At 45.6% G+C, this 21,065-nt stretch overlaps 1 protein-coding gene across 1 annotated transcript in view; it reads left to right on the forward strand.

Annotated features, from left to right (window-relative positions):
- LOC147688962 (ranaspumin-like) overlaps positions 1-20,416 on the forward strand; it is a 30,275-nt gene extending 9,859 nt beyond the window's left edge. The window contains exons 4-7 of the mRNA XM_086939847.1: positions 2,440-2,499; positions 2,800-2,853; positions 5,554-5,619; positions 20,291-20,416. Of these exons, the coding sequence (XP_086795973.1) occupies positions 2,440-2,499; positions 2,800-2,853; positions 5,554-5,619; positions 20,291-20,416 (306 nt within the window). The remainder of the gene's footprint in view (positions 1-2,439; positions 2,500-2,799; positions 2,854-5,553; positions 5,620-20,290) is intronic.
- Positions 20,417-21,065: the final 649 nt, after the last annotated feature.

Raw genomic sequence — 21,065 nt, forward strand, 5'->3', positions numbered from 1 at the left:
GCAATGCATGTATTTGTTGTTTTTAAAGCTGACCTATCTGCACTGACGAGTGCTTTGAAGGCAGTGGAGGGTACAATACAATTAACAATACAATACAATACAATACAATCCCATTTAAGAAGTGCACAGATAAACTCCAAGGGGGCATTACAGCACTAGACATTACTACAGAACATGGCCCATCGCTGTATGGCTTTATTTTTAAGCCTTACATTGATTGGTCATACTTTTGTTACTAGCAGAGTCAAGTGATTCATTTCCTCACAGAAGTTTGAAGAGGGCAGATTTTTTCTGTGTCTTCTCCAGCCCAGAGTGTGTGCTTGTAGGCCCCGATGGGTAGCTGTTTTCTGAATTCATATTATGCGTACTCTAGTTTCTCATGATTCTATCTGTCCCTGCGCTATATACTAGCTGCAGTATGCATTCCAACCTCTACAGAGTTGTAAATGTGCCAAAGATGCCTTTGTTTTGTCCTCTGTGTTTTCAGCTTATTCTGGGCTCAAGACATATATAAGGGTAACCATATTTGAGATATATTGATACGCTTTTTCTGGCCATACAACTTTTTAAATCTGTCTTTTCATTTCCAAGGAAGAACAGAAATAATGTGACCCAATTAACAAACGGAGCAGTCAGAACCCAGGGATCCAATTGTAGCAACTAGGAGGCATTGGAGTGGCAAAACATTCTTCATAGTGTATAAGTCCCCTCCCAATCTGCTTCATTGACAGGAGTTTCTCTTGCTCACACATGTTCTCAAGAGCCATCATCCAGTGGGCGTGTTGAGGCAGAGCTCCCAAGGAAGTAATTTCGTACAGGGCACTATCTCCGATAGCTTTTTGAACACATCAAGATATGTAAACCCTCATCTCAGTAAAAACCACAGGAAGACTGTATTGCACACAGGGTTATTTAAGAGGCCAGGAGTGAAAACCATGACTGATGCTGCGTAGCAGAGACCTGAAGGACCAGGGTTTTTTCAAAATGCCCTGGACCCTCAGGTCTTAGCTACATAGTAGCTGTCGCTGTTGTGATTCCCGATCTTCACTTCTCCCAATCGGAACTTCCCAGGGGGTCGGCCATCAGCTCTGGTCTTACGCACTCCTGTGGCCATTTTAGGGCCAAATGTACAACCAATCCGTCACAAATTGTGATTTCTTGTGACTTGCAAAGCTGAAGGTACTGATATTTCTTAGTCACATTTTACGATTTCTAATTGGGTCACAAATTACCTGCCTCAGCAATATTTATGAGGCAGGTTGCAATTTGTGACCCATTGGCACTGGGCAAGAATAGAGGGATGGCGACCTGCTGGGGGCAGCAGCCCACCATGTCTGCGTTTGCTTTTTAAATAAAGCAACTTTTTTTTGGGAATGCAGTCCATTTTCCTCAAAGTGCAAGGTAAGTAGGGCAGTGTGTCTGTGCGAGGGCAGTGTGAGTGATGTTTCTGCATGACTGCAGGGAGAGTGCTGAGTCTTTCTGAATAAATTTTCATTTTACTTTAAAAAAAACAACAACTTATAGCCAGCTTTCAAATGTACTTGGGAGGGAGAAAAGAGCTTTCTTTTCCGCATCTACCCCCATGTTTGCTTCAAGTTCACTGTAACTTTATATTTGACTTTCTGCCCAATCACATTTTAGTAGTGCCAGATGCCACTGCTCGAGATAATCTAAACCCCAGGAACGTTGATTCTATCTGCACTACAAGTCAATGAGCATCGCTGGCCATCCCTTTGTCTCGACTGTGTCCTTTCTGCCAGCCTGTGCTTTCTGCAGCTTAGCATACATATCCACACTCTTTTCACTCTACACCCTAATATCTACTACACTCTTTACTGTACATACATCAGTATTCACCAGTCTGTGCAAATCGTACCGCAGTGTGAACCACTTAGAGTGCTGTACACATCTTAGCCTTCTAATGTGTGCCAACATTTCTGATGAATTGATAAACTAACTTTACAATACATGTACAGGGTTGTTAGCAAATTTTTCATATTAATTCATAACAGTAAGATTTGTTGATACTCTCACATGCAATGAAATATTGCAATAACATTCACAATTGTGATATTTTTAAATAGTTATTGCACATACATTATTGTCAAAAGTCTCAAAGGAAGTACAGAACTTCAGATGAGTAATTAAATGAAGCAAAGAAGACATAATCATTCTATCAAGTTGTCTTGAAGGCAACGTATCTGTTATATAGAAATAATAGTAACCAATGTCTGTGGCACTGCTGGAGGAAGGGAGAGCTGCTCCTCCTCGAACTATTGGAATGCTTTTACTTTATCTATTGAGATCCACACAGGCAGTCAGTACTATGAAACTCAATTAATAAAATATCCTTCCTGCTGAAATCATGCATCCTTCCCTTCTCTTGCAGATATGAACTCTGTATGTCATTTGTGATTAATTTCTGATCTTTTTCTCCAGGACCATGATTGCAGCCTGGAAGAATGGACCAACCTTTTAGCTGAAGTCAAATACACACTGGTAGAGTATTGCTAAAATATTTTCATATTAATTCTCTTTATTTTAAGAGGTGTTTCAGAATGATTTTTCAGTGGCAAAAATAAGATCCATCATTGCAGTATTTTTTCATTTTATAATCCTATGTCAGTGAAACTATTGCAATCTATGATATTTTAAAGACTAGTGTGCAATCATACCTTTGTATTGTTTTAGTCTAATTATTTTGTTCACAACCGATCACATATAAAATTTTCTTGTGCTGTGTCATTTAGAAAGCTTATAGTTGTGAAAACATTTGTTGTATTATTTTATTATTTTCAGGAACACACTGGATGTGCTGTGGATCACCTTCTGTTAGGTGGAAATCCAACATTGGTAAGTTCCTAATTGCTGGCTTGTTTTGTTCTCCCATTCCAGAATTATATCTTCTCTCCTATTCTATCCTTGACTCACATTTTCAGTCTTTGGAGATGTCTCACCTCGGTACCTCAGTGGAGTTCTATATTAATTGTCTCTGGTGATGTCTCCATTGAGAATCTCAGTTCAGAATTTGATGTCTCTTTCTGGTGATGTCCCCCACAAGTATCGCAGTACAGTACTTGTTGGGTATCTTCAAGGTGAGGATAGCTCTTTTAAAGGGTTTTATAAACCCTCCATTGCAGCACTTTGATAGTTCTGATAAGGCTGCACCAGCTCAATATACATGATAGCTCAACTCTCAGGTGATGATATATAGCCCTCCACCCCAAGAGGTCTAAACCCAATATGGCTCACTTAGGAGTGTGCTTCAGTCTTACTCCTGCGACTAGCCCAGATGTAAAGTCACTTCACTTTGGTGTAGCTGTTATGTACTTCTATAATTATTGCTCACACCCTGATTTTAATAACCCATACAGGGCCTAATTACGATGGCTAACAGACTTCTGTCCATCTGCCATCTTCCCGTGGATGAGGACCGCCCAGCTATAAGGTGGTGGTCCCACATTTGCAATTACAATGTAGCCACCACCACGGCAGACGCAAAAGGCATTTTTTCCATTGCAGTGGCTGCTGCTGGCTGCAGCACCTGCTGCAATGGAAAAAGGCAGGTTTTGGTTTTCCCTGCACTATGCGGCAGGCACCATGTGGTGTCTGCCACATGGTGCAGGAAAACTGCAGGGGGGAACCAATTTCCCCCCAAGTGCAAAAGCAAACTGCCCCTGCACAAGGTTTGCCCACAACGGGCCCCCAAAGGCAATTCCACTAGCCTTTCCCTGGCGGGTGAACCACCATTGAAAAGCTGGTGGAGAGCAAGCATTATAATCTCACCAGCGGTTTGGCACCATGTCATATATTATAAGTTGAGACACTACACAGAACCGGCGGGCTCTTGGAGCCAGTCGAATACGTGGCAGTCGGTGTTTCGGACCACCACGGTGCTGCCCCCATCCTAATATGGCATGCAGAAAATGGCCTCACGATGGTGGTGAACCAGCAACCAACAGCCTGTCAGTGGTGGGCTCACCACCATCGTAATGACCTCCATAGTCTTTTGACCCAAGAACTTGATAAAGTAACAGTACTAAAACGGAACATGTGTTTGGAGTTCCTGGAAGTTTTTGGCCCACTTCAATGATTGTTTGCAGCGAAAATATTCATACTGGTTCGCTAATACACGCCATTATACTTTATTGAATCTTTTTGATTCTTCAACATAGATTGGAAGAATCAGTAGCTCTGGTGTTGGTGTCAGTGCTTAGGAACAATCTCATTTGTTGGGTGGAAGCTCCCAATCAGTGAAGCCAGGTTGGTACGTTTTCCCTATCATGTGCATTACTATAATCTCACATTTTGTCAGTTATGTTTTCCATGCTTCTGTAGTATCCTCATGTGTGTCTTCCTGTTACCAGTCTGCACCATAGCACCCATGACTAACTTTAACAAGCTGTGTTGTGTAGACATCTGAGATGTTTCATGCCTTGCCATGTATTGATTGCTATGAACATGTACCAAATAATCCCTTTGGTGACATTTCAAAAGGATTTCTTGTAGATGAATACCATGCCCATAACTATGACATTCAGAGTGCTTTAAGAAGACTGGAAATCCATTCTCCTCACACAATATAAGTCTCTGCTGCTGACACTGTGGTGAATGTGCAAGCAGCACAGGGTTGATTAGAGTTGGTAAACTGTGAGCAGACGTGGGCAGCAGGCTCCATTTGATACATGGCAAAAGTCTAAATAAAACTTGGAAATGGTATTTGTGAATGGAGGAATCTGTATTTTCAGAAATCATTAATCTTGAAATAACTTTTCTAGTCCAAATTAAATTTGGATGTGGGAAAGTTAAAAATGTCTGTAGCAACATGGTGGGATGGTTATCAAATTAGGATTTTCATGGGGTCCGAAGCAGTAACTCAGTACTAAACAGAAACAGAATTAAAAGCATTTGTTTATGTAGGTTTAAGAGCTCTATCTCACATAAAGTGAGCACAGACAGTGCTAACTTAAGAAAGGTCTGTGTCACAGTTTTGAGCTGACTGAGTTCTTAAAAAGTTAAAATACAGCAGTTTTTTACCACTTTGGACAAAGGATAATAGCTGTTTGTCACTGTAAATGTAAAACAAAGCTCTCCAAATGACTGGAAATGAGGATGACGGCGTTGATGTATTTAAAATAAACAACAGCATAGAACAACACAACTGACACATAAAGAGAACACAACAGTCAAAAGAGAATACAACACAACTTCTGGAGTAAGAAAAATCAACAGCACAGTGTAATTATAGCAAAACACAACAGCCCAAACTACAAATAGAATATCACCAGATTAAAACTGTCAACACAACACTTATATATAAGCATTTATTTACACATATTGCCAACCCCAAAATCTGTTTTTGTAATATAGGGGTAAAAGTGTTTGCGCCAAGCACTTCCTCACTTATCACCAAGGACATATAATAGCCAAGGGCAAAAATGTTTTGTGGTTCAGCTCAATTTATTTCATGTATGAGATTCATGCAGTTAACATTCTTTGGATTGGAGGACAATCCAAGCTCACATCATTTACAGTTTCTCTGTTATCTTCTAGGAGACAATTGCGGCTGAAGTTGGAAGGGCTCTGCAAAAACTCCGTGACCCAGTCAGAGATCTTCTGGTAATAACTTATTTGTGTTAGAATTGCTGCCCAATTTAGCTTTTGACTGACAATTAAATACATAATTTCCTGATGCTTTGAAATATAAGGACCAATGTAAGCAAACAAGAGAGGAGGCATGAATCTTCCCTGACCCCACACTGTATATGCAGGAATTGCTGGCTGAAATCTTAAAATAAATATATTTACATGTTGTCCCAAGTTTCCTTTTAAATGAAAATGCATGGCTGTATTCAGAGCACCCTTTGGCATTTAGGCTTCTACTTTGCAATTAAACTTGGAAATTAAAGAATGTTTCCATTAAACCTCACTGGCTACAAAGAAACATGCTCAAACTATAAGTGTGTACACTAGGAAAGGCAGCCCTTAAACTGCTACAGTATCCTCCGGAGAAGAAACATATAAGGATTTTGAAGATTTTGGCTCTGTCTCCAACCATCGCTCTTTACTGACCACCACTAGATATTCTAGCCAGAGCAAGATGCTGACTTTTAATGCTGTACTCACAGAAATCCTCACTATTGTATCTTCTAAAGCTCTTTACTGTTTTGACGTTAGCTTCACTATGCACTTCTTCATCCATGACATTAGCAAATTTCTTGAAAATACAAGTGGTCATTTGATAAAAGAAATACAAGCGCTCCAAAGGCTGGCTGTCAAATGCACTTTCTACACTCAGTTACGACTGAGATCAATACCCAACTCCCATCGCTACTTCCCTGTTAAGGATCCATGTCCTTGTTCAGATCTATTTCCACAAAATTGCTCCTAATTGCCTCTCACTGTCAGAAACTTGAATCCAACTCAAATCTCCTTCACTCATCCATCAAACTATTTAACAACACTCCTTCTTTCAAGCTTTCTCATTTTGGAGGCTTTCTGCAGAATATTGTCTTGGACAGTCATTTAGAACATTTTCCATCACGCTCACAGATACATATGGGCATGATTAGTTTGTCTGGAGGATTCAGTGATATGTTGTGTAGGAGAGTAGGGTCTGCTATCCTATGGTCACCCCAAATTTTTGCTTTTTGCTTCACTGGTTTCTGACTTAATGTGGCTGTGGGCCTGCTAATCAGACCCACAGCCTGCTGTTCTCTCTCTAAATTGATGCCAATGCACTCTAGGTGCATTACGAATTGGAACTGGTTCACCTTATGAGCCCCTGTAATAGTGCACCCTAGGTGCCCAGGGCATAGGTGTATCCAAGGCCTACCAGGGGCTGCAGCACGTATTGTGCCACCCCTGGCCTGGCCTCCATCTTTGACACAACTGGCTGAACACTCAGCTGGGGTAAGTCGGTGTAACCACCTCTTACTTAGGTACAGTATGCCTGTGCCTAACCCTAAACTGGACACATATGTTCCTATCAGCCACTCCTATGGAAGGCCTCATCAATCCTGGAGGCAGGGTGCTTGGAAATATGTGAGATGGTGCTCTAGCATGAGCTGAGCCTGTCTGCAGCTGTCGGGAACCACTCCCTAAGCTGTTCCGGGATATTGCCATACCATATACTCTTAAGTGCATTATAATCCTCGCGGTTAAATGCTATCTTTGGTTTGGCTTTATCAAAACATGTCGAGTAAGGTGTCATACGAATTGGAATACTATCCCCTCGCCAGTTCTGGCGACGGGGATAGCATTCCACCCTTCTAGAGGGACACGACATGTGTGTAGCCTTAACCCCGGTTAAAGTTAAACAGAGCCTCAGCTCCACAAAATGGACGCTGCCACCACAGACACAAGTCTGGCCTCCTGCTGCTGACCGAAACTCGGCAGATGGTGGCCTGGACAAAGGGTTTCCTGCCTTGGGAGGTGCGAGCACCACCCCAGACAGGATTTTGTGTATTAGGTAGGACAGGGCTGAAAAGAATCAGACATGCCCGGGGCACACAAGGTGTCCCCGTGCATAGGCCAGCCCAAACCGGTTCTGGGGCCTTCCAGCCCCAGTCCTGGCGCGGAGCTGGACAAAGGAAAGGGGGTGTAACCGCCCCCCTTCCTGGTTCCTCCCAGAGGAGGGACCTAGTAGGTGATCCACCCCCTAGATTGGAATAAGAGGGGGAGCAGTGCCATTGCACAGCAGATCATCCCGAAATCAACTTAAACTAAGAAGAAGACTGGACTTCGACATTCTGCTGCACAGAAGACTGAAGAAGAATCTCCCTTGTGGCCAAGGAGTGACCACCCTGTGAACACAGGTACCAACCAGCAACTCGACGTCTGCTTTGCCGCCGCCTCCCGCCGGAGCCCGAGCCCAGAGCCCGACAAGAACCAGATTCCCAGACCTCTCAGAGCCCGATCCACAGTCCCAGCAAAGAAGGGACCCGTGGAGGCACCGAGTGACGTGGGACCGGACCTCTTGGAAGACACTCGTAAAGCTGACTGCGCAGCTTCTGAGGCATCCTCGACGTTGTGCTTTGGGGACTGAGAACCCCCACCACCGAGCAGCCCTTGCACCGAAGATCAGCCCCCCAGCATCTCCACGATCTGCGTGGGGCCCTTTTGCACTGTGCCACTCGACGCGCCATCCCGGCCACTAGCCACGCGGCCAGCGGCCATCTTGGCGACGAACCCGAAGATTTAAACAGCAGGTCTGGTTGCTCCAGACCTACCCAAGCTCCTGTGAAAAGGAGCACCCGCTCTGACCTTGCTGGTCCGAGTGAACAGCATCTTTCAACTTCTGCGTGGCTTGCATTTGCCAAGGCCTGTTTGCTCCGATCAGGTCGCCGACACCGCCAACAGCGAGAAGCCTACGTGGGACAGCTCGTGACCGACTCCTGGACGTCCTCGACCCCGGGTATCCACGTGGCTGCAGAAAGAAGCTACCCGACAACGCCTGTTTGCACCCGACATCACCTGGTTCCACTCTGGTTCCACGGCAGTCACTGGCTAGTGACTTTGAACACTGTCCCCTCTGCTTTCAGGTCTTCACATCTTCAGATCCACCCTTGGATCCACCGGAACTCTTCTCATCGAGCCGCCTGCAGCATCTCCTGCTCCAAGCACCATCGACCAGCGTGACGAAACCCGACACATCTTCGACCCTGTGCACCCGCTTCCTGTGGGTGAGGTAACTCAGCTCCGCCGGTGCTCCTGCACTGGTACACATCCCAAGGGCCTGTGTTTTAAGTTTCAACTCCGTAGGTCACTCGGAAGGTTCCTAACTTTCTAACTTTGTGCTTTTTACGCACCATAGACTTTGTATTGAGAAGTGCGTGCACTTTGGACACTGCACCCGAGTCCCGTGGGCCTTTCCCGACTTAGTTAACTCCAGTCTCGAATAGCTCCAGCGATTCCCAAGGCCCTAGGCCTCTTCACTTTCCTCCTGGTATCTCTTATACCACTTATTTAGTATATGGTTTAGGTGGCCCCTAGGGCTCATCCATATTGTGCAACTTTTGTGTATTTTAAACTGTCTTGTGATTTTACGCTTGTGCTTCTGTGCTCATAAAGAGTCCAGGGGATTTTATAGTTAATAAATCAATATATATTTTCAATATATATCTGTGTGGTGTCCCTTTCATTTGGTATTCAAGGGGGTTGTGTATGGTATAACAGCTGGCTTCACATGCCTTTCAGAGTTTAGCCTAAGACTGCTTTGTCCACGTTACCACTAGGATAACTGGTCTACAAGGTTGAATTACAACCATCATCATAAGGGTTGCTTGGCATGGTACAAAGTGATCACTAGAACTAGTGAGCATTATATACCAGGCCAACTTCTCACATTGGTGAGCAGCGGATTGGGATCTGAGCTTGCTGTTGTTTTACCATTACAATCTTTGAGATTATCATTTGAAAGATCATACAGGTACCTGCTAGGTACATATAAAACAAGACTAGTATACTTAAGTTCTACTGAACTTAGTTGTTGTAGAGCAAAGGGAGTAGCACACCCTAGCTACAACTACTAGATAGGTTTAGTAGGAAAACACCAGTGTAGGTAGATTGCAACACATCCACCCACACTAGAGCAATGTCTGGAACAGAGGGGTCCAGTGGACTTACTCCTGTTGAGAGTGACCCTCCAAGGGCACCATCCCAGTTTGCTATTTTTCCTTTTAAGGAATTAAGACAGCTTTGTGTCTTAAGGGGTCTGAAGACAGGGCCTACCCCTACTACAGACCACCTAAGAGAGCTCTTGGATCAGTCTGAGGCTCTAAAGACCTCTAAAGCAAACCCCACAGGGAATGCTGAAGGAGGCCATCCTTCAGAGGATGACACTGTAGACACCCCTACCCCTATCATCCTAGTAGATGAGGAAGCCTCCACCACTGGAGCTCCTCAGGTAGATGAAGAGGAAGAAGAAGAAGAGGAGGAGGAGGTGGAAAGCAGTGAGTCAGATGATGACAGAGATAGTCAGGTGCTGGTCAGTAGACTGAACCAGGCTAACTTAAGTCAACTTGGGAATGAATCAGGTAACAACCCATTCAGACCCCCAGGTGGACTTAACCAGGGCCATAGGAGGAGAAGGCATCACTCAGGTGAATCCAACACCTCCCATGTCTCTAGAGGCTCTCATGGTCACTCCAGAAAGGAGATGACTAGCCCTCAGAGAAGGGAACATGAGGCCAAGATGAGAGAGGCTGAGCTTAGGATCCAGAGGCAAGAGTTAGAGGTTGCCCTGGCTAAGGAGAAACTTGCTAGAGCAAGACAGCCTAGAGAGAGTGGGGTAATAGAACCCACTGGTGGCAGCAATATCCACAAGGATAAAGACAGGTCTTTTGATAATAGAAACCTGAGTAAGATTGTGCCCCCCTACAAAGCTGGGGATGACATCCATAAATGGATCACTGCAATGGAGAGAGCCTGCAGAGTACAGCAGATCCCTCAGGAGCAGTGGGCAGCAATCTTGTGGCTCTCCTTTGAAGGTAGAGGCCGAGACAGACTCCTCACAGTTAGTGATGGGGATTCTAGAAACTACCTGGTCCTGAAGAGTGCTCTGATTGATGGGTTAGGCTTAACCACTGAACAGTACAGGTTAATGTTCAGAGATACCCAGAAGACACAGACTCAGGACTGGTCTGAATTTGTTGAGTGTGCCACTAAGGCTCTGGAGGGATGGTTGCTGGGAAGCAAGGTTACAGACTATGAAGGATTGTACAATTTGCTGATGAGAGAACAAATTTTAAATAATTGTCAGAACCAGCAGTTGCATCAACATTTGGTTGACTCAGATTTGACCTCTCCCCAAGCATTGGGAAAGAGGGCAGATAAATGGGTAAGAACCAGAGTTAAGCAAAAGAACCAGAACCAGAACCAGGGTGGTGACCAGAAGAAAACAGACCAGAAGGGTGGGGAGCAGAAAGCTAAAGACCAGAAGTCTTCAACAGGGCCCCAAACTGAGACAGAGGGTGGGTCCCAAACTTCCAAGAAGAAGAAGAAAGAAGGTCAGAAGAAACCCTGGTGTAAAACTTGTAAGAACACCTCTCACTGGACAAGTGAGTGTAAAAAGGGTGGAGCCCCCAACACTGCAGCCCCTAAGGCACCTGCACCCACTAGTACAGTTAGCAGTGTTGGTCCTCAAGCCAAGGGTTTAGTGGGAATCACTTTGGGAACTGAAGGAGATTCTGACCTAGTCAGAACCCTTACACAGGCTGTTCTGGTTTGTGAAGGGGACATAGATTTGACCCCTGACATAAGTCCCAGTAACCTGGGCAAATACAGACAGACACCTTTGATTAACAACAAAGTGGCTCAAGCTTACAGGGACACATGTGCCAGTGTCACTATGGTGACACCTAACTTTGTGGACCCTGGACAATACATGCCAGGCGATGATTACCTGGTGACCAATGCCAGCAATGTCACTACTACACATAGTGTGGCACTTGTTAACTTTTCCTGGGGAGGGGTAACTGGCCTAAAGAAAGTTGTGGTTAGTGCTGATCTCCCAGTAGAATGTTTGTTGGGCAATGACCTGGAGAACTCTCTATGGTCAGAAGTTGAGTACAGGACTCATGCAGAGATGTTAGGGATATCATCACATGTCCTTGCTGTGACCAGGTCACAGGCCAAAAAGTGCCTCTCTGAACCTCAGGTCTTGGATCCTGGAACAATGGACCAAGTACCTCCCAAGAAGAAGAACAGGAGGGTTAAGGCTGTGCCTTCCCAACTGCCTACAAGTGAGGATCAGGCTTCACAGGAAACTGATCTAGAGACCCCTGAAGGAACTGTCCCTGAAGAACTTGAACCTGATCAGGTTGAGTTTCTGGGGACAGGGGGACCTTCTAGGGCAGACTTGGGGCAGGCTCAGTTAACCTGTCCTTCTCTTGAACCCCTCAGACAGCAGGCTGCTGCTGAGGCTGCTGGGAATGCTCAAGGTGCCCATAAAGTATATTGGGACGATGGACTCCTTTATTCAGAGGCTAGAGACCCCAAGCCTGGTGCTACCAGGAGGTTGGTTATACCTCTGCAATTTAGGGGCTTCCTACTCACCTTGGCCCATGATATTCCTTTAGCAGGACACCTAGGCCAGAACAAGACTTGGGACAGGCTTGTCCCTCACTTTCACTGGCCTCACATGTCTGAAGACACCAAGGAGTTTTGTCGCTCCTGTGAAACCTGCCAAGCCAGTGGTAAAGCAGGTGGAACAACAAAGGCCCCCCTGATACCACTACCTGTGGTGGGGGTTCCCTTTGAGAGAGTGGGGATTGATATTGTTGGTCCAATGGATCCCCCTACAGCATCTGGGCACAGATTCATACTGGTGGTAGTGGATCATGCCACCAGGTACCCAGAGGCAATTCCCCTTAGGACCACAACAGCTCCTGTTGTGGCCAGGGCCTTACTTGGAGTTTTCTCCAGAGTGGGGTTTCCTAAGGAGGTAATATCAGATAGAGGTACCAACTTCATGTCTGGATATTTGACAGCTATGTGGAAGGAATGTGGTGTAAACTACAAATTCACCACTCCTTATCACCCACAATGCAATGGGCTTGTTGAGAGATTTAACAAGACCCTAAAGGGCATGATTAAAGGATTACCTGAAAAGCTCAGGCGAAGATGGGACATCCTTCTGCCCTGCCTTTTGTTCGCTTACAGAGAGGTCCCTCAAAAGGGGGTTGGCTTCAGCCCCTTTGAATTGTTGTTTGGGCACCCTGTAAGAGGACCCCTGTGTCTTGTGAAGGAAGGATGGGAGTTACCTCTCAAAAAGCCTAAACAGGACATAGTGGACTATGTACTTGGTCTCCGCTCCAGGATGGCAGAGTACATGGAAAAGGCATCCAAAAACCTTGAGGCTAGCCAAGAATTACAAAAAGCTTGGCATGACCAAAAGGCTGTCCTTGTTGAATTTCAGCCTGGACAGAAGGTATGGGTGTTGGAGCCAGTGGCCCCAGCAGCACTCCAAGACAAATGGTCTGGACCCCATACAATTCTGGAAAAGAAGGGAGAGGTTACCTACTTGGTGGACCTAGGAACTCCCAGGAGCCCCCACAGGGTGCTCCATGTGAACAGATTGAAGGCATATGTCAGCAGGGCAGACATGGGCTTGCTCATGGCTACAGATGAGGGACAGGAGGAAGAGAGTGACCCTCTCCCAGACCTGCTCACTCAGAACCCTGAGGATGGCTCAGTTGATGGTGTGGCCTTAGGTGGCAGCCTCACTGAACATCAGCAACATGACTGCAGACAAGTTCTACAGGCATACAGGCATATGTTCTCATTGACACCCAGTCAGACTAACTGGTGTACACATGTGGTGGACACTGGTGACAGTCTTCCTGTAAAGAGCAAAATTTACAGGCAACCTGACCACGTCAGGGACTGTATAAAGACTGAGGTGCAAAAGATGCTGGAATTAGGTGTCATTGAGCCTTCAGAGAGCCCCTGGGCTAGCCCAGTGGTTCTGGTCCCCAAACCTCACACCAAAGATGGCAAGAGAGAGATGAGGTTCTGTGTGGATTACAGAGGACTCAATGCTGTCACCAGGACAGATGCACACCCTATTCCAAGGGCAGATGAGCTCATTGACAAGTTGGCTTCTGCCAAATATTTGAGCACATTTGACTTGACAGCTGGCTACTGGCAAATCAGGTTAGCTGAGGAGTCTAAAGCCAAGACAGCATTTTCTACCCCTAGTGGGCATTATCAGTTTGTGGTGATGCCCTTTGGTTTGAAAAATGCACCTGCCACCTTCCAAAGGTTGGTGAACCAAGTCCTCACTGGGTTGGATGACTTTTGTGCAGCTTATCTGGACGATATTGCTGTCTTTAGCTCCACCTGGGAGGATCACCTGATCCACCTGAAGGAAGTGCTTGAGGCTCTGCAGAAGGCAGGCCTCACTATCAAGGCAACAAAGTGCCAGATAGGGCAGAGCAAGGTTGTATACCTGGGCCACCTTGTAGGTGGAGGCCAAGTTCAACCACTGGAGAGTAAGATCCAGACCATCAAGGACTGGTCCCCTCCAACTACCCAGACTCAGGTCAGAGCTTTCTTGGGCCTGACTGGGTACTACAGGAAGGTTGTTAAGAACTATGGGTCCATTGTGACTCCTCTTAATGATCTGACATCCAAGAAGATGCCCAAAAAGGTTCAGTGGACAGAAATCTGTCAAAAGGCATTTGATGACCTGAAGAAGGCCATGTGCTCTGCACCTATCCTGAAGAGTCCTGACTACTCAAGAGAGTTCATTGTCCAAACAGATGCTTCTGAGTTGGGAGTGGGAGCAGTGCTTTCACAGCTTAATGTAGATGGCCAGGACCAGCCCATTGCTTTCATTAGCAGAAGGCTGACCCCCAGAGAGAAACGTTGGTCAGCTATAGAGAGGGAGGCCTTTGCTGTGGTGTGGGCCCTGAAGAAGTTGAGACCATACTTATTTGGCACTCACTTCAAGATTCAGACCGACCATAAGCCCCTCCTATGGCTTAATCAGATGAAGGGTGAAAACCCCAAACTACTCAGGTGGTCCATTTCCCTACAGGGGATGGACTTTACAGTGGAGCACCGCCCAGGGACTGACCATGGCAACGCAGATGGTCTCTCCAGGTACTTCCACTTAGAACATGAAGACACAACTGGTCAAGGTTAGTCTAATGTCCCTGCGTTTGGGGGGGGGTTATGTAGGAGAGTAGGGTCTGCTATCCTATGGTCACCCCAAATTTTTGCTTTTTGCTTCACTGGTTTCTGACTTAATGTGGCTGTGGGCCTGCTAATCAGACCCACAGCCTGCTGTTCTCTCTCTAAATTGATGCCAATGCACTCTAGGTGCATTACGAATTGGAACTGGTTCACCTTATGAGCCCCTGTAATAGTGCACCCTAGGTGCCCAGGGCATAGGTGTATCCAAGGCCTACCAGGGGCTGCAGCACGTATTGTGCCACCCCTGGCCTGGCCTCCATCTTTGACACAACTGGCTGAACACTCAGCTGGGGTAAGTCGGTGTAACCACCTCTTACTTAGGTACAGTATGCCTGTGCCTAACCCTAAACTGGACACATATGTTCCTATCAGCCACTCCTATGGAAGGCCTCATCAATCCTGGAGGCAGGGTGCTTGGAAATATGTGAGATGGTGCTCTAGCATGAGCTGAGCCTGTCTGCAGCTGTCGGGAACCACTCCCTAAGCTGTTCCGGGATATTGCCATACCATATACTCTTAAGTGCATTATAATCCTCGCGGTTAAATGCTATCTTTGGTTTGGCTTTATCAAAACATGTCGAGTAAGGTGTCATACGAATTGGAATACTATCCCCTCGCCAGTTCTGGCGACGGGGATAGCATTCCACCCTTCTAGAGGGACACGACATGTGTGTAGCCTTAACCCCGGTTAAAGTTAAACAGAGCCTCAGCTCCACAAAATGGACGCTGCCACCACAGACACAAGTCTGGCCTCCTGCTGCTGACCGAAACTCGGCAGATGGTGGCCTGGACAAAGGGTTTCCTGCCTTGGGAGGTGCGAGCACCACCCCAGACAGGATTTTGTGTATTAGGTAGGACAGGGCTGAAAAGAATCAGACATGCCCGGGGCACACAAGGTGTCCCCGTGCATAGGCCAGCCCAAACCGGTTCTGGGGCCTTCCAGCCCCAGTCCTGGCGCGGAGCTGGACAAAGGAAAGGGGGTGTAACCGCCCCCCTTCCTGGTTCCTCCCAGAGGAGGGACCTAGTAGGTGATCCACCCCCTAGATTGGAATAAGAGGGGGAGCAGTGCCATTGCACAGCAGATCATCCCGAAATCAACTTAAACTAAGAAGAAGACTGGACTTCGACATTCTGCTGCACAGAAGACTGAAGAAGAATCTCCCTTGTGGCCAAGGAGTGACCACCCTGTGAACACAGGTACCAACCAGCAACTCGACGTCTGCTTTGCCGCCGCCTCCCGCCGGAGCCCGAGCCCAGAGCCCGACAAGAACCAGATTCCCAGACCTCTCAGAGCCCGATCCACAGTCCCAGCAAAGAAGGGACCCGTGGAGGCACCGAGTGACGTGGGACCGGACCTCTTGGAAGACACTCGTAAAGCTGACTGCGCAGCTTCTGAGGCATCCTCGACGTTGTGCTTTGGGGACTGAGAACCCCCACCACCGAGCAGCCCTTGCACCGAAGATCAGCCCCCCAGCATCTCCACGATCTGCGTGGGGCCCTTTTGCACTGTGCCACTCGACGCGCCATCCCGGCCACTAGCCACGCGGCCAGCGGCCATCTTGGCGACGAACCCGAAGATTTAAACAGCAGGTCTGGTTGCTCCAGACCTACCCAAGCTCCTGTGAAAAGGAGCACCCGCTCTGACCTTGCTGGTCCGAGTGAACAGCATCTTTCAACTTCTGCGTGGCTTGCATTTGCCAAGGCCTGTTTGCTCCGATCAGGTCGCCGACACCGCCAACAGCGAGAAGCCTACGTGGGACAGCTCGTGACCGACTCCTGGACGTCCTCGACCCCGGGTATCCACGTGGCTGCAGAAAGAAGCTACCCGACAACGCCTGTTTGCACCCGACATCACCTGGTTCCACTCTGGTTCCACGGCAGTCACTGGCTAGTGACTTTGAACACTGTCCCCTCTGCTTTCAGGTCTTCACATCTTCAGATCCACCCTTGGATCCACCGGAACTCTTCTCATCGAGCCGCCTGCAGCATCTCCTGCTCCAAGCACCATCGACCAGCGTGACGAAACCCGACACATCTTCGACCCTGTGCACCCGCTTCCTGTGGGTGAGGTAACTCAGCTCCGCCGGTGCTCCTGCACTGGTACACATCCCAAGGGCCTGTGTTTTAAGTTTCAACTCCGTAGGTCACTCGGAAGGTTCCTAACTTTCTAACTTTGTGCTTTTTACGCACCATAGACTTTGTATTGAGAAGTGCGTGCACTTTGGACACTGCACCCGAGTCCCGTGGGCCTTTCCCGACTTAGTTAACTCCAGTCTCGAATAGCTCCAGCGATTCCCAAGGCCCTAGGCCTCTTCACTTTCCTCCTGGTATCTCTTATACCACTTATTTAGTATATGGTTTAGGTGGCCCCTAGGGCTCATCCATATTGTGCAACTTTTGTGTATTTTAAACTGTCTTGTGATTTTACGCTTGTGCTTCTGTGCTCATAAAGAGTCCAGGGGATTTTATAGTTAATAAATCAATATATATTTTCAATATATATCTGTGTGGTGTCCCTTTCATTTGGTATTCAAGGGGGTTGTGTATGGTATAACAGCTGGCTTCACATGCCTTTCAGAGTTTAGCCTAAGACTGCTTTGTCCACGTTACCACTAGGATAACTGGTCTACAAGGTTGAATTACAACCATCATCATAAGGGTTGCTTGGCATGGTACAAAGTGATCACTAGAACTAGTGAGCATTATATACCAGGCCAACTTCTCACATGTTGTGTTTCACTAATCCCCAAAAATAAATACACCACATTATTGTTTTTTAATGAGTTACACATCTGGGGAAAAAAGTACTCTTATGAGCCAGAAATCCTCAGCTGAAGAGGTTTCAGTAAGCCTACACTAATTTCCCAGCAAGGGCTGATCGCTGCAACTTTGTTCTACTTTAACAAACAAGGTTTAACTATGCAGGGTATTCTGCATCTATTGACAAGTTCTCCCTATGAAGGACCATGCAACAGGCTAATTCTGATCTTCAAAGGGTCCCTTATGTCTAGAGTGTCACAGTGAGCTACAAAATATTGTACTGAGTGAGGCCCTGCATTACAACCAGTGGTTGATGTTAATTCAACATTCCACCCTTCACATTTTTGTTTCTCCCATTTAAGGATCAGACCATAATTAAACTAAAAAGTGGTCACATTTTCTGTTTGAAACTGTTATTCTATGTAGCAGCAAATCTTGTTCAGCTGTCCTTACCAGAGAGGGTACCCGGCCTGGTGGAGCTGTCCTTGGCTATAGCTTAAAGCCTTAACAGCTGTACAATTTCAAATTCCAAAAAGAGACTAAGCCCGAAAATGTCAATCTTAACTGAGACTTCATCCATTGGCTCTCATAAACAATGCCTCCTCCTCGGACACTGCCTCATGCCTGGTCCATCTGAACTGCTACAATCTCAGAGACTTTTTGCGGAAATTTCTTCTAAATGCAAAGGTAACCGGGCCCAATCCACTATTTGGATCCAACTCATGCCCCATTCCTGTCACCAAATATATTTTTACTTTTCTTTTTTGTAGATTTATATAGAGCAAACTCGACCTGAAGGTATTGAAGCGCTTTACATGAGTACTGGTTACGTTACTCAAGGACACATTCCAATTTTTTTTTTGGGTACGCACGGGGAGATTAAGCGATTTGCTCAGAACCACAGGATGTGGATGCGACCCCGAAGCTCAAATCATGGTTTCCGAGCTCCAAAGTTTGCAGCTCCAGCCGTCAGACCAGATCCTCTCCCTTTGATCAGATCTTGCACAATTAGATGTCTGCGGTTGGTGCTTTGATATGTTAAGCACTCGTTTTCACTACAACTTTAAAAATTCATATCTCTGCTACTACTGATTGGATTATGGTGATTTTGGTGACACATAGTTTATTAAAATGTACTCTATTTATCTAAATTCATGTGGAATTTTTCTTGTGTTGTACTTTCACTTTATTAATGGTTGTGAGCTGAATACATAATTACACATTGCCTCTAAAATCCCCTGACTGCTTTGGGCCAAGCTTCCAGAGTGTTAAGCACAGATTAATTTAGAGACTTTGGTGGTTCATCCTGACAGGGTTTGGGCCTGTTCCTTGAGCAGGATTTACACCCCACTCTACCTACAATGCGATTTCTCACAGTGGCTACGCTTGGACATTAGGGTAGAGGGTCCAAGATCAAAGAGGCTGCAGCCACTACATTAACCTTGCTGCATTTTATCAATACTAGCAATGGCTCATTAGTTGGCCCAGAGTTCCTAATGTGAACCATATGCTCCTCCAATTTGTTGGAAGATTACAGATGTGCCTCAAACGTTTGGTACAGTGGGGTTCCTCATATTAGCACTCTTCACCATGTTTTATCCTTCTAAATCATAGCCTAGTACACAAAGTTTGCAGATGATTTTCTGCACAGTTTTGATTCCACAGGCGGAGGAACACAGAGGCAAAGTCATTGCTAACAGATATGCTAGGGGTGGGATTCATTTGCTTTTAGACATTATAACTATGGCAGAGTCATGGTCTACTGTTTTTTTGCCCTTTATAAAAGGTCCCACTGAGGCAGCAGTATATTCTCAGAGGGTGGTACACCATACATTCATTGTACGAGCAGCAACGGGCAATCTGCTATGTCATGAAAAAAATTGCTGGAACAATACTTGTAAGGGACTCTAACATAGATGGTTCCATGGACAATACTGTGCTTCATAATTTTTTTAATCAGGCCTATACCTTTGATTTTATTAAAATTACATATATGTAATACTTACTCACAGACTGTTTAAGCTTGCTCTCTTCATCCATTGGTCAGTCAGTGTGTCATTCGCATTTTTGTTCCCCCAGCACAGCATACAGCATAGTGCACAGAGTCAGCTCACTTTTGCCATAGGCTTATCTCTCCGTGAGTGATGACAGTCTGATCTTGCACAATGTTCACTAACATGAAAATTGGATACAAAAAATGCATTCAAGTTTTACAGTATTAAAAATGTTATTCACAAACAGTAGCAAAGGTTGAAAGCCAGCACCAAACCTATTTACTTTTACAATGCCTGTTCATTTTGTAATTTCTGGAGGCTAACAATGAAACCAGTTTCAGGCTTTATAGGGACCCAAGTCGACCAAGGAAAATAGAAAAACAAACAATGGTAATACTAGTAGGTCTGGCTTTAAAGGAATATTGTATAGTGATGGGAAACACTACAAGACAATAGAATGGATATGTATTTTTGTTGAAGCAAAGAACTGTAAAGTAACATTTGTGTAGGTTAAAAGGTCAGGTGAGATTTCAATTAATACCTAAACATCCTTGTAGGTTGATGACTGCCCTCCTCCCAACTGTGCTGCTGCCAGAGAAAAGCAACATAAATTATGTAGTCATCTAAGATACTTTAATAGCATTATGTTGTCATGCATGTGATCCTGAAAGTTCAAGCTCAAGCAGCTGAATAATTAAACTGATCACAGCTGTGTAGAGGACAAGCACTTTTTTGTGAAATCACATATATTCTACACAATCTAAACATGTACTCTTGTCTCCCAACATGTGGGTGAAGCAAAAGTTCCTCTCTAGTGATGTTCATATACCTGTCAGGCGACAGGTGCACAGGCTTATCAAACGATAGGAATCAACCATGATCAGAACTATAAGAAACAGACCGTGAAGAAATGCATCATTCGATTTCTCATGACTGTTGTTCAACTATTGAGTATTTTTTAACTGGCCCCACTGGCAGAATTTTCACATGATATAATTTGTCTTTGTTGATGATACTCCTTTAAGCAAGTGCAGTTTTTGAGCACCTCCCTCCATCTAACTACATTGATATTCTAAGTCTACGCCCTGTCCTTCTGAGTTTGCCCTACGACCTCTTCCCCCACTCTGATTCAGCATCTAACTACATGTAGGATCATCCATGTGTTTCAGCTTGAGCTTTAGTTTGGTCACCATCGCAAATATTGGAAGTCAGGCAGACACACTTCTATCATACACACACGCTTGGAAAAACGATTCCCAACTGTGATGAAACTTTTGATTCTATTCTGTTTATTGCATGGTTAGGAACCATATTATCTACCCACATCCATCTGTCACCTCCCACCACCACCCGCAGCACTCTGATGGCATTTAGAATGGTATTGTGGCTATGCTTACAGTGGCACATAATGATACACCACACTGTTTTTTATAGCTTACATTTTCCTTTTGCTTTATGCATTACCCTGCCCGATATGGGATGCTGATATTGTTTTAATATACATGATGGTCTTGTCATTTTCGTTTTGGAAATAATTCTGGAAACTTAGAATTAAACTGCTTTTCACAGATGCACTATTTTAAAATGATTACTTGAGAATGAAAATATATC

The sequence above is a fragment of the Lissotriton vulgaris genome, chromosome 10 (genome assembly GCF_964263255.1).
Source record: "Lissotriton vulgaris chromosome 10, aLisVul1.2, whole genome shotgun sequence".
Taxonomy (NCBI): Eukaryota; Metazoa; Chordata; class Amphibia; order Caudata; family Salamandridae; genus Lissotriton; species Lissotriton vulgaris.